Source organism: Sminthopsis crassicaudata, chromosome 5 (assembly GCF_048593235.1).
Source record: "Sminthopsis crassicaudata isolate SCR6 chromosome 5, ASM4859323v1, whole genome shotgun sequence".
Lineage (NCBI taxonomy): Eukaryota > Metazoa > Chordata > Mammalia > Dasyuromorphia > Dasyuridae > Sminthopsis > Sminthopsis crassicaudata.
In genome coordinates, this window is record NC_133621.1 from 281,410,438 (window position 1) to 281,424,945 (window position 14,508).

General features: G+C 33.9%; 1 protein-coding gene and 1 long non-coding RNA gene across 4 annotated transcripts in view; one reads left to right on the forward strand and one right to left on the reverse strand.

The window, feature by feature from the left end:
- LOC141544748 (uncharacterized) overlaps positions 1 to 14,508 on the forward strand; it is a 101,048-nt gene that overhangs the window by 47,104 nt on the left and 39,436 nt on the right. For all 3 annotated transcript variants that reach the window (XM_074271252.1, XM_074271254.1, XM_074271253.1), the window contains 6 exons: positions 2,962 to 3,022; positions 3,117 to 3,310; positions 3,987 to 4,119; positions 4,676 to 4,731; positions 7,698 to 7,785; positions 12,072 to 12,105. In XM_074271252.1, coding sequence (XP_074127353.1) covers positions 2,962 to 3,022; positions 3,117 to 3,310; positions 3,987 to 4,119; positions 4,676 to 4,731; positions 7,698 to 7,785; positions 12,072 to 12,105 — 566 coding nt within the window. The remainder of the gene's footprint in view (positions 1 to 2,961; positions 3,023 to 3,116; positions 3,311 to 3,986; positions 4,120 to 4,675; positions 4,732 to 7,697; positions 7,786 to 12,071; positions 12,106 to 14,508) is intronic.
- On the reverse strand, positions 3,288 to 9,450 carry LOC141544761 (uncharacterized). The gene is made up of 3 exons (XR_012482791.1): positions 9,358 to 9,450; positions 8,299 to 8,427; positions 3,288 to 3,410 (listed from the first exon to the last, which is right to left on the reverse strand). It is a non-coding gene; the product is annotated as an uncharacterized LOC141544761 (long non-coding RNA).

Genomic DNA, 14,508 nt, shown 5'->3' on the forward strand with positions numbered 1-14,508 from the left:
TAAGTGCCGACAAATAAATTTGCATAGGCAATGGAATGTGTAGAGTTCATTGAAGGGCATAGTAGGTATCAGCTATTCCACAAATTTGCAGCATTGTAGCTTTCATTTTTTTCTCTACTGTGCATCCAAGTTGTTATTATGAAAGTGAACATGTAGTTATAAACTACATCACATAAATGCTTGAAGTTGTAAAAGTTAAAGCACATAAATATTGAGGGATGAATGTATGTATTGCATATTGAATATACAGATCTCTGTATAGTCAAACCTATTGATTTTGTCTCCAGTACTCCAGTTTGATGAAGTGTATCTTGCATAGGGGATCAAAAATCTTATTCTATTTATTACAGGTTTTAATTTTAAATATTTAAATTAATACAGACAGTTATATGGATGAGTGGTTAGAGGAGTGGCCCTGGAATAAGGAAGACCTGAGTTCCCAGACTCTTAACATATAATAGCTGTGTGAACTTGGGCAATTCACTTAAACCCAATTGCATTTGCCTCATCAAAAATAATTAATTAATTACTATTAGTAGAGTTTATTATACTGTAGAGTATGAGGTATAAATCTTACTTACAGATCTTACCTTTCACTGTTTGCCTAAAGAAATCCTAAGCACCATAGAAATTTTATTGTCTGAATATGCTTTATATTTTTGAACCTCCAAGAGTTTCTTCTTTCTAAAATGTCTTTCTGTATCATTTACCTGTTGTGACCCTGTAAATTATAGACTAATCTTCCTTTATCCCATGTCTTTCTCCCTTCTTCTATGGAAGTAAGCTCTCTATCTTTTGATGACTATTAATAACATATTTTCCACACTGTTTTATGTTTAGTTATTGGTGTAAATATTTTATAACTCCTTGGGAAAAGAGCATCTTTTTTTTGTCTCCTAATAGAGTAACTTACACACAAAAATATGAGTTGATAATCATTTTTCTTCATGGTGAATCTGTTGGATTATTAATGGTCTATATAAAATTAATAAATAATAGATGTTTATTTAGCACTTACCCCATGCTAGACACTATACTAAGCACATTACATTTGATTCACACAACAGACCTCAGAGGTAAGTACTGTTACCTCTGTTTTACCATTCTACAGATGAGGAAACTGAAGCAAACATCTGTTAATTGGGATGGGTGCAGGGTCACATAGTTAATAAGTCTCTGAAACAGAAATTGAACTCAGATCTTTGTGACTACAGCCTTAGTGCTCTAACCATTATTTTTGTCCAAATATCCATTTCCTTCCTTTTATTTCTGGTATATATTTTGGAGTTTGTGACACAATTTTTTTCTTTTGTAAATAATGGGTTCTAATCTCATAGTCCCTTTTCTTTAGACATTCTTGAAAAGTCTATTTTGATAATGTTTACTAGGTTACACTTCTGGCTGCTTGCAGTAAAAAGGTGATATATTGTGGTGGCAGTGACTTAGAGTATTACAAAGAACAGAGGGGATTGAAGCAAGGATTGAAGAATCTAGGGAAGATTTTCAGCACATGGTCAATATGGACATTTTTTGTAAGAGAGATAGAATGATCTAGTAGATTGCAGAAATTTAAAATAAATGAGTTGGTATGAGAGAGGAGGCAAATCTATTGGAGGAGATGGGATGGCACAGGAGCACCTGAACAAGTAGAAAGCTCAACCTTGGTAAGGAGTAAAGCTACTTCATCATGGAAGGTAGGGATCAAGGAAATATTGGCAGAAGGCATCGGAATGATAGGAGATGTGGAAGAGGAGAGATGAAGGAGCTCATGCCAGATGTCTCAAATTTTTTTAGTAAAATATGAAGCAAATTTCTCAATAGAAAGTATGGGGGAGAAGGAAAACATGGAAGGTTTGAGAGACAATGAAAAAGTATGGAAGAGCTGCCGTGGAAAGTAGGATAGTCAATTGATAAAGGAGGCATGGTAGGCCTGGAAGTAGTGAGGATTTGGTTGAGGTTATATATCATAAATTTGTAGTGACCTCATTAACAATAGGTGATTTTCTGATTTTTAATTCATTTCCTATTTAAACTTACATTTTTATTTTATGCACTTAAAATATTTTTGAATAATCTTCCATAAGTTTTACAAAACTGCCAGAGATCTATAACATACCCACACATACACACATACACACACACACACACACACACACACACACACACACACACACACAGACACACAAGACTTCTGTTTTAAATGTATCTGTTTTAAATGTATTTTTTCATCAGATGTACATCATGCTTGATATTTGGCATTGACTTGAAAACAATGAACAGTAAAGAATATAATATCCATCATTAGACTGCAACAGCTTTTCCTAGATCCTGATAATTTTTACAGAATAAAGTCCACTCCTTCAAAGTACATATATAAAACACAAAAAAGTTCAAGCAATATAAGACAGTTAGAAGTTTATATAATGAAGGCATTAAGGATCTTATGTGACTAAAGTTCTTATGCCCTTTCTTTTCAATATAGTAGCCTCTTGCAAGCAGGAGGTTTTGATTTCTTCTTGGTGAAGGAATAGAATGAATGAACCCAACAACCAGACCTAGAAAAAGGAACTCTGACATCAACATTTCCCTAGTTTCCTCAGTTTTGAGACTTTTACGCAGATGTGTCTCTCCCTTTTTTTAAAAAAAAGTAACATACTATCTTTTTTTTTTACTATTCCAAAACATCTAAAGAATCTAAAATGAAAGACTTAAGATAAAATTCTTTGTTATCAGTAATGATTTACATTAAATATTAAATTTCTAAAATTTCAACTGTCATAAACAAAATGTTAATGTATAAGTTTTGGTGAACTAAATAGTCCAGAAGAGTTTTATTTTCTATATCATGATCAGATTAAATACATCACAATAGCAAATGTGAACTTTTAAATTAAAATTAAATTACATTAAATTAAATTAAGTTAGTATTGATACTCATTATTCTTACCACTTTTTTGGCAGAAACTCCCAAAATTGAACTTAGCCAAAGTTTTAAATGCTGCTCATCAAATTACAAAAATCAGTAAGCTATTTGAAGAATTTCTACTCTTATATTATTATTGCTTACCTTAAAATGATAGATTTGTTCATGTATTTTTTATTCATTTTTAATATAGGAGGAGAAGGGAGTCGCACTGTCAATACAGAAGATACAGCTTTTCTTAGAGACAATCAGCCAGACAATGAAAAAGATTTAACAGATTCTTTCTCTAAGTCTTCATCCCAAGCCCATTGCTCTCATGCTGTCCATCCCTCACCTGCTTGCTTTTCACAGTCTTCCCTGATGAAGTCTACTCTTCTGGACATAAAGGTAATTATATTTGGTGGTGTTCTTATATTTTTCCCCTATGTGTTCATCCTCTGTCCTTTTCTCTTATGCTCATAACCTCTTCATGGAAATGAGAAGGATTCTAGAAATGGAAGTCACATCACAAGAAAATTCAGGGAAATTTACACAAAGTTAAAACATTGATGGATCCAAACAATTTATGTGTGAGCTCTCAGAAAGAAGAAGAATTATAAAGCAGGCAAAATGAAGGACAAATCAAAAATTATGAAGATAAAGTGACAGAAGAGGAAAGAGAAAGGGGGGGGGGAGAATTCAGTCAACATGGTCAAGATGTTATGTCTCTTCCCTCCAGTCATATGGTATCTTATCTTCCCTTTTAGATTAATATAACTTGAAAACAAGAGCTATGTATCCTATTATTTTTATCCATTATTACTATTTGAATTTGTTGAAGTAATAATCAAAACATTCATCAGTATATGTGCTGTGCTAAACTCATACTTATAGAAAAGAGTTTCTGTAAACTAAATGTCTAAAATAAGCGATTGAACACATTGAATTCTTTGCATGATTTCATTGCTAGAGCCATCACCTTCTGGCATGTGCAGTATGGCAGACAGGTTTACATAATTTGTGCTAGCCATGCATTTATGAATAAATCTGGGGACATTGTACATCTCATTCTCATTAATTATAGGAATATCCAACAGACTCAGAAGAGGAAGCAAAGGAAAATGATGTTTTAGTTAAGAATGATACTGTTAAACAAATATCTCATGAAATTCCAAATATTCCTGATCAGCTACAAGAGAAATGTGCTGAGAGAAAAAGTAAGCTTGTTTTGACAGAGCACTTGTCAAATCCATTACTACTGTTCCATAGCATAGAGTCTCCCAGAGTGGCCTAAGGGCTAAGAAGTTCAATGTCTTGCCCATGGTCAAACAACCAAAATATCAGCAATAGAAATTAAACCCAAGACTGTCTAATTCCAAACTGGCCATCTATCTACCATAATGTGGTTCGCCTCAAGTTGTAGAATATTCTTACAAAACTTTTCTTTTGATAAAATGCCATTATAAATTATTAAATGTGGTCTATTTTTGAAAAAAAAAGTTCTATAAACTATAGCATATGTTCTATAAACGTAAACATAAAATTACCACTTATCTCCTAACTTCTATTTTTGAAAAACCCTACTTTGTCCATAAGCCCTAAATCCAAATGTTGCTCTCTTAATCTAACTGTGTCTCCTGGGATTTTTTGTCTCTTGTCATTTTCATTTAATTTTTCCTGAAGCAATTATGAGTAGAGATATTTAAATAGTTTTAATATGTTCAATAGCATATATTACAATTTTTCTTGTGGTTATTTACATATATTTTATAGCCACAATATCAACATTAAGATTGGAAGAGGAAGAAGAGTCACGTTGGGATTCAGAGGTATTTTCTATTAAGTTATTTTGAACCATCAATATTGATTGTTACTTTTAAAATTACATTTTAGATTTGCTTATTTACTTATCACTGCAATCCTGGGTGGAATTAGAATTGGAATTTTAGAGCTGGAAGTGATTTCAGAGATAATCTAGTAAAACTATTCATTTAAGATGTAGGGAAGGTGCACCTCAGAGAAGTCAACTAACTTGCCTATGGTCTCACAGCTAGTTTAGTGAACAGCCAAGAAGAGAATTTAATGGTCCTAACCTTCAGGACCTCATGCTTTGTACTCTACTCCTCAATAACTAATCAGTGTCAAAGTGCCTCTCAGTTAATCTGTCATTGAGTCAACAAGTATCATAGTACCTCACACTGTTCCAGGTATTCCAGTAAAGTAAGAGACTTTACAGAAATAGAAGCCTCCTTCCCTACTACATGATCAGCTTACCTATAAGTTCGAGGATGTGACCTACATAAGTTGATGTTATGGCCAACTCTTGGCAAATTTCTGTGTAACTTCTATACACAACTGCAGAGTCCAATAGATGGGAAATGGAAGAGTTAGTAGTGTTTAATCAGAAAAGACGTAATGAAAGAGGTAATAATTAGGGTGTAATGATAGGGTCATATTTGAATTGACAGAGAAGAAGCAGGAAAACATTCACAGAGAGAGAGAGAGAGAGAGAGAGAGAGAGAGAGAGAGAGAGAGAGAGAGAGGAAGGATGGTAATGCAAGCAATGGAAATCTTAAGATTTAGCTGTTTCAGAGGGCCACTAATAAAAGGCACAGATTATTTTCCATAAAAAAGAGTGTGAGTAGATTTGATTTGAATCAAGGAGCCAGTCGTTTCTTAGGCAGTAGAATAATATATTGAAACCTATTTTAGGAAAACGTTTTGTGATCATTATCAAAAATTAACTGGAACAGAGGTTTATCCTAGACAAAAAGAGGTTGTTCCAGTAGGGTGTAAGGTGAAAAACTGGAGTAGGTGTGAAAATAGTAAAGATTATTGTTAGGTTCTTACTAAGTGCTAATGAGATAATGAGATATTAGGTTCTTACTAAGGGCTAAGTCGGTACTTAACAATTCTCTAGTTCTGGTCTTTCCTAGGAGTTCAACCCCTTTGAATTTCTGGGGAGGAGCTTGCATGCTTAGAAGGAGCATGTTTATTGGTTGAAGTAATTTTTCCCAGAAGCCCTTGCGTTATCCCACGCCCATTTTCTGGGAGGATAAAAGAGGGTGGCGCTCAAAAGATAGGGAGTCTTGTCTGGGCCAGACTTAAGGCGGCTCTCCAGAGGAAGAAGAAGTCGAGAGACCAGAGGGCGATTGGCAGTTTCTGGAGACAACAGCACATTACAGGTTATCTTGAAGAATGATTTAGCAGTGTGTAGCTATTAATTGGTTGCAAGAGGAAAAGAAATAACTGAGGTTTTTTTTTAAAGCTAAGGACCTGGAAAAATGTGCATGCCATGGAGAGAAATGAGGAAGTTGGAAAGGGTTGGAGGGTTCACATGATTACAGAGTAAGGTAACTTTTTAATGTGTTGTCAGGAAACATTTCAATGGAGTTATCTCAGAGATTGCTTGTACTTTAGATACTTGAGAATAAAATCGGATGATTTCCATGTCTTCTGGTAAGGGAGGATCAGAAATCTGGATCACACCACAATCACTTTATAACTGTGATAGGCTAAGTTGAAGGGACTAGCTCTTAGCTTTTTGTTGGAAATAATTAAAGGCAGAGGCAAAAAATGTGAAGACAAGAAAAGGGCATGAGTATGCTTATGCTTACTAGTTTAGGTAAAATGGAGATTAGAGACTTTTCTTACCATATATCATCACCATATAGATAAAAAAAAAAAAATTATGATCCAAAAGAGTTTTAGAGGCGATCATTAAAGCTATAAAGCTATAAAGAGGCGATATATTAAAGATATCAAACATGAGTACAAGAAATTAAACAAAGAAAAAAACAATTTACACGTTGGAGACCTCTAGAGAAAGTGAAAATTGTGTTGAATACTGGATTAGCAACAATGAATGTTTTAGTACAATACATATGTGGTTAAGCTAAAATTTAATGTCTATGTGATGAGGAGAAATTCTACTGTCTACTGTGGAGATAAACCCAGTCTCCTCTCTTTTTATATATTTTTTGCTTTTTGACTCTCTTATTTCTGTGTGTTTATATATATATATATATATGTGTGTGTGTGTGTGTGCGTGTATACCTGTGTATATGTGAACATATACAAATTTACAAACATATATAAAGATAGGTTGATAGATTGATAGACAGGATAAATCTAAATCAATCTACACTTTACAAAGCCTCCTTGGTCAGTAGTTTCAGTCATGTCTGAAGACATGAGACCCAATTTGGAGTTTTCTTGCATTTCCTTATTAGTAAGGAAATGAGGCAAAGAGGATTTAATGACTTGGCCAGGTTCATACAGCTAGTGTCTGAGGCAGGATTTAAATTCATGAAGATGAATCTTCTGATTCTAAGCCCAGGGACCTATCAAATATACCCCCTCTTCTAAGGGGATTATGTACTGTGCTTTCAATTGAAATCATATTTTCTTCTCCCATATTGTTAATTGGTGCAAAATAGTATTTTACATGTACTGTATGTACTATATGTATTTATATAACTATCTTATGGCAATATCCAGAGTTAGAATGTTATCATTATTTCCAAAGTAGCCATTTCTATATGAAAAGGTATACTCCTGCATGCAGCACATGTTTGCCAGAGTTATCTCATTTAAAGTAAAAAAGACAGAAGAGTAAACCTGAAAATTATGAGCATGAAGTTATTCTTTTAAAAAAAATGTTTAAGAAAATGTTTTATTTTCTGTAGAACTCTCATTTCTCTCTGTAAATTCTTCAAAGTTTATCAGCAACAAAGATTCAGAAGTGCTTTCATTAGTGGGCTTATTATTTTATTGACCTTTTCGATCTGATCAGTGTTCCACAGAAAATCTGAAAGGATCTGCAAGACATCTTTCATCCACAAATCAAAGCATAAAAGACAGTATTCCATTGAGACATGAAGGTAAGATTATATTTTATAGATAGGTAGGTTTCTTTTTAAAAAAATAAAAATAGCACTTAGGAGCTGGAGAAATGAGGGCTAGATCATGGGGTCTGGATTAAAATCTACCATCAAAAAGGTAAGAAATTGCATAAAGTCCTAGTCCTACTCACAGAGCCTTATATAAGCAGCATCACTGAAGGCTTGTCTGAGCAGGAAAAAATAAGGAAGAGACGTGGTATTGGAAGGAGAGAGGGAAATTCATTGCACAAAGAGAGAAGAGAAAATAGCTTATGTATGAAGTGGAGTGACGGATTGGCTCTACGAATCGTCTTTGTTAATATGCATCCAGCCCTTGCATGGTATTTAGTTTGAGCAAATTGAATGAGCTACTTTTCAGTTTAATTAGCTGGTTATACAGATGACTTTTCTATGAAAGTGCCCATGTCACACAATTCTTTTTGCTGATACAGACTAGACCTGTAATTTCATTGAAACAGGGTCACAGAGAATTGTCTAGAGCACCAAAAGTACCTTGTTCATAGTCACACAACCAATCTGGGACTCAGGCTTGCACCTTCATTCTAGGGCTGCCTCTCAAACTTCACTGGTCTCTCTTATCCCCTTATTCTGAACCTTTTGGTTTATTTATTTCAGATAAATCTATCGGACAAAATGAAAAATGAAAAAAATTATTATAAAATTCATTTTTAAAACCTTAAAGATCTGCTTACTAAAGGCATTTTCTTGTTTCTGTTCCTGCCTTTGTACGTTATACTCTATAAGCTAAAGACAGTAAATAGTGACAAAAGTGATTAAAAAAAAAGTTGAAAAATAATAGGCAACAGAAAGTGAGAAACAGAGATGGGAGAAGTTGGTGCTAGAATTTTGGAACTAGGAAGAGAAAGCAACTAAAGACCCCTTTCCTTGCATTAGGGTTTGAGATCCTCAGGATATACTTTGAAATATCTTTGATGGCCACTTTGCTGCATGTTAGAATCCAGTTACATAGATTAAGGATATTAAACTGAGGTGATCATAGGATAAAATACAAACTAAAGAAAATGTTTTTTTCCAATAACTGGAGGTGGTGGATTGAGAGGGAAAGGGTGGGGGTGGCAGAGGCAGGAATCACTTGCATCAAACATTTAACAGATGAAGATATGTTGGCTTCTGAGGTCTTTGACAGTAGGATTCTACTGTACTTATGTCTTAGTTCATACTGCTTATCTTTACTTTCTTTGAAAGCCACATTATTTTGATTGTTTTTTCTAAATTTTGTCCTGCCCTGTTTCCATTCAGGTCATCTGTTAATAAGCTCTCTCTTCTTTTTCTCATTTGTATTTTACTAGTCTTCCGGAAAATTATTTGTTGATTTATTTTAAAGGGGTACTTATAAATATTGTCAACTTTTGTAACAGAGCATCTACTATTATGTTCATGACGCAATCCATCCCAAAACTTATTCAACTTAGACAAAATAGCTATTTTTTTTCCTGAAAAATGGCTTTTTTTCCCCTGAAATTTTCTTAAAGGAAAACAGACCAAATGTAAAATAATAACAAAAATAATTATGTATAAATATTTACTTACCCCCAGGTCCCATGAGTTTTGTCTACATTTGTCTAGATGCTCTAGATACTGATAGATTGAGGGTGATGTTCCCTGCCCACCTTGTCTTGAGTTATGTACTGTCTACTTTGCTAATTTCTGAGATGCAAAAAAAAAAAAAAAAAACAACCCATTACTTTATTGCTAGACATTCAGTAATTTCCCCCACAGAATACACATATTAGGACAAATATTGCTCATATCCAGAAGCATAGACTATCTCTCTCTCCTAGAAATTAAACTAGCACATGTATTCCAACTATCTATACCATTGGAGTAATACCAAAGATTGCCAGCATGAATGAAGAAAAAAAGAACTTCAGGTTAGAAAAGTGAAGGGAGAGCATAAAAACGATTGTGAAAGGGAGATTACATAGAAGTGATTGCTCCTGAAATGATACAGTATGCCACAGAAGGCCAGAAAATGGCCTTAAGAATATTACTTGACAGCTTTGTGTAGAATAGACCAAAGACCCAAGTAGTAATTAATTGCAAAAATCCAAGTAAAATTGGATGAGATCATAAAAGTAGAAAGGTAAATTTGAGAATGAAGAAGAGAAGTGATGATATTTATAGTAGAGTGCACATTTTTTAATGAGGAACAGACCATGCCAGCACTGATAACTAAGAAAAGGGAAGCAGGAAACTAAAAGTTGGTTATTTTCAATTTGAAGGTCCAGAAAGACAAATAGACTGAGAAATACAGAACCTTTTAAAATTCACTTGTTTTCCAATAAAAGCAGAAGTCAACCAGACTCCTTCTGGAAGAAAGTACCTCTCTTCTAATGAAATATCAGGTTTTTCTAGCTTTTTTTGGAAGCTATATAGATACTGAACATACATAATTCAGAAAATAATTCTGAACAAATTCTGAAAAACTTACTCCTAATTTGTGTTTGAGTTTGTGTTCACAAAGATGACATGAAATTTGTCAAGTACTTTGCTGAAATTTAGGTATATAATAACAATAATCCCTTGGTCAGTAGGTCTAATAACTCTGTCAAAATGTGAAGATAATATGGTATAATCTATTCTGACCACTTCCCAATGAAATTCTGATAATAGCATGAGATAAGCAACAAAGAAGTAAGAGATTTTTATAAGGACCTAGTATCTGAGGCGATAAGGTCAAGAAGATAGACTGACAACAATCTAACCTGATTTAGCAGTTAAGATACCATTAATAACTTTGGAGTAAGAAGTTTTGGTAGAGAGTTAGGCCCAAAGCCGGAAAAAAAAAAGGTTTCTGAAGTAACTATAAATTAAGTTTGTTAATTAGACAAACAAAAAAGAGCAGAGTTATTGGACAATAACATGGAGATGGCATAATTATTTTTATACCTCTTTTATTTATTTTCTTAATTAATATTTAATAATTATAACATTTTCTTTGACAGTACATATGCATAGGTAATTTTTTTTTTACAAAATTATCCCTTGTACTCCTTTCTGTTCCGAGTTTTTCCCCTCCTTCCCTCCACCCCCTCCCCTAGATGGCAGGCATTCCCATACATATTAAATATCTTATAGTATATCCTAGGTACAATATATGTGTGCAGAACCGAATTTTGTTGTTGGTGTTGCAAAGGAAGGATTGTATTCGCAAGATAAAAATAATCTGGGAAGAGAAACAAAACAAAACAAAAAGCATTGCTCTCAGTTTACACTCATTTCCCAGTGTTCCTTTTCTGGGTGTAGCTGATTCTGTCCATCATGAATCAATTGGAATTGGATTAGCTCTTCTCTATGTTGAAGATATTCACTTCCATCAGAATACATCCTCATACAGTATCATTGTTGAAGTGTATAATGATCCCCTAGTTCTACTCGTTTCACTCAGCATCAGTTGATATAAGTCTCTCCAAGCCTCTCTGTATTCCTCCAGTTGGTCATTTCTTATAGAACAATAATATTCCATAACATTCATATACCATAATTTACTCAACCATTCTCCAATTGATGGACATACATTCATTTTCCAGTTTCTAGCCACTATGAAAAGGGCTGCCACAAACATTTTGGCACATACAGGTCCCTTTCCATTCTTTTGCATTTCCTTGGGATATAAGCCCAATAGTAGCACTGCTCGGTCAAAGGGTATGCACATTTTGATAACTTAATTCTTTTGTATTTTATTCTCTTCTGATTAGTAACAGCCGTAACTCACATTAAAATAGTGTTCTAATGTCTTCAAATTGTTTTCTTCACATTATTTTTGCCCTTATAATTTTTGAAATGTATGCTTTAGGGGAAATGTCTAGAAACTTTATTTTTAAGTAATATTTTCCCTTTTTAAAAAACGATTAGAAGATGGACTTAAAAACTTGGAATTGGACATTAGAGGTAATCTGATGTAACTCCATTTGGGAAAATTCACCATTAATGGTATTTACCTTCTATCTTGGGAAAGAGATAACATGCTCTGTCAGTGTGAAGCAGTTAATGTAACCAGATCATTGACAGATATCCAATACTTTAAGACCCACCTCGTTCTACTAAAAGATAATAATACTACATTTATCTTATTTGACGCAATTCCATTTAAATCATATTGTTATTGCTCAAAAAGTACACTATACAATGGCTTTAGAATTATGCTTTTCATATTACGCTTTATAGAATTTTTTTAAAAGTATGCTTTTCATATTCTATTTATGTATCAAATTTTAATTGTATTTTAATTTTTTCTATAATAGCAGAAGATGGTATTGTAGAAGACTCTATAAGCAGGTATGGTTCATAGCAGTTTTACATTTCTTTTAATTAATCCTCTTGAACTAGTCTTCCATGAGCTTTTCAATCAAGAGCAAAGCAGACTCTTATGACTCCAAAAGCTATATCTTTTATTTCACCAATTTCCACTATCACATTAATCCATGTTTCTCTTTCAAAAAATTAGGTTTACTTAACTCTAATTGGTACGAGTGTATATGCATTTATCTATATATGTACATTATTATGTGTATGTATGTATATATGTGTATATACGCATAATATACAAATAATATGCCAATATATAAACACATACATATATGTATTTATGCACACTGTATGTGTAAGCATGTATGCTTATTTATGAGATTGGCAACTGCTCTGTGTTGAGTGTTGCCTGGGAATGCAGAAGGATTAAGTGACTTGTTTGGGCTACAAAATCAGTATGTGACAAAGGAAGAATTTGAATCCACAATATTTTTACCCACTTCTTACTTCTTATCCACAATGCCCTTATATAACTATTAGCAAATAGTTAATAAATGAATGAAAAAATGAACCGCTATGTTCCATATGGCCACACCACATAGTAGCCACCTGGAATGAATTCCTAGCAAGCCTTTTGAGGCACATCTGCAATGCAAAGATGTATCATATTATACTTGTGGAAATTTATCTAAGTGCTCAGTTGAAGGAATTATCAAGATGGAGTGGGAATTAGTCACTGGGAGCAGGATCCTAAGTTAAGACAAGAAATGGTATTGGAAAATTCTCAGCAAGGAGAGAAGCAATAGAAAAGAAGAAAGTGTCTGGTGAGTACTTTCTGCTTGAAACTCTTGTGAACAACTATGGTACAAAGCTACTTTTCACTTTGAGACTTTAGCAGGAATATTTTTTTCCCAGTTAAGAGACATGTGGGCAAACTGGCATTGTATCATAAGAAGTGGTAAACCTTTTTTAAAAAACAATTTCTCTAGAGATGCTATAAAAGCAAACAGATGTAGCAGAGCATTAACTGTAAAAGCCATTAGCAGTAATGATCAAAGACTAAGTATCTCACTTCTAGTGAGCTTATTTTCCCACTTCACAGAATGTTTATTTTTCAGTGACCTATAGATTCTGCGCTCTTTATTGCTGTCAATGACTTAGTCTTACTACAAAAAGGGATGAAAAGTCTAGGGGAAAAAACCCTTTCCACTTTCTAGATGATCAAGTAGAATCAAGTATTAGTAGAAATGATTTTTTTAAATTAAAAATAAATAGAGAACCTAAAAGAGGGAAAACAGGGAGTGATTGTGTCAGGAAGTTGGTGGGAAGAATCCTGTGATACCAAGAAGCTGAACATTTCGTACCTTTCTAACTATTTTTATCCAAAGAATGAAGAGAAGTACCACATATATAAAGCACCAAGGTACCAGGCTGGGAGAGCAGTTCCTAATGTGACAAATTCACCCGAAATATTTATCACAATCACAAACAATGGCATTTGTTAATGTGAAACAGCGTATGGGCTAAATCATATAAATCATAAAGCAAGATACTTCAAGTAACATGGCTTTTTAAAATCAGAGGGAAGAGCGAGAGGGAAATAAGGACTTGACCTAGGGAGTAAAGACACCATTAGCAAGGAGTTAGGGAGTGGGTAGGAAAGGGGCTGGGTAAGAACAAATTCTCCTGTAAATTGCCTTGATGATTGAGTCAGTCTTAGATATTCTAACAAGACAGTCCCAGGAAACTGATCTCCTTTTGCATGGGATTATGGCTGATGGACATATTGCAAAATTTACATTATTCCTATTAATGGGGACAGAATGACCTCTTTTAGATCTGAATTTAAGGAAAAGCAAATGCGAATATGATTTTTGAAGCCTTAAGAACTTGGAAAATAGAGATTGAAAGTTAATAAAATTCAGGAGTCTTGAATTTCAGGAGAAATTGAAGTGACTTGAAGGAGAAAGATTCCAGCTAAAGGAAAAAAAGGAGCTGAGTCCAAGGAGGATTTGAAAAGATGGAGGACGACATAACAAAGACAAAATGAAGACTATAAGAAAAAAAGAGAAGGAATACAACTGAGAAGAGAAGAAAAAGAAAAAAAACAAGACAAAACAAGAAAAATCTGTGGGCACTTTTAAGGAGAAGGAAAAGGAAATCAGGGATGCTAGCAAGGAAATAGAGCTTTAAAAAAAAAAGGGGGGGGGGAAGATGTCTTGATGCTAATAGATCCTAAAGAGCTGGGAAGAGAACCTTAGGGTCAGTGGACAAGGAGTGGGAATGGGAATAAAGATAGAATGGATTCATCCTTTGTCATTTTCAGCAAGTGTCCCCCAGCAACTCAGACACAACAGTTGTCCATCTACATTATTTCCTGTCTGGAAGTTCCCTGCACCAGTCCATCATAAGTGATATACCCCATCCTCCTTG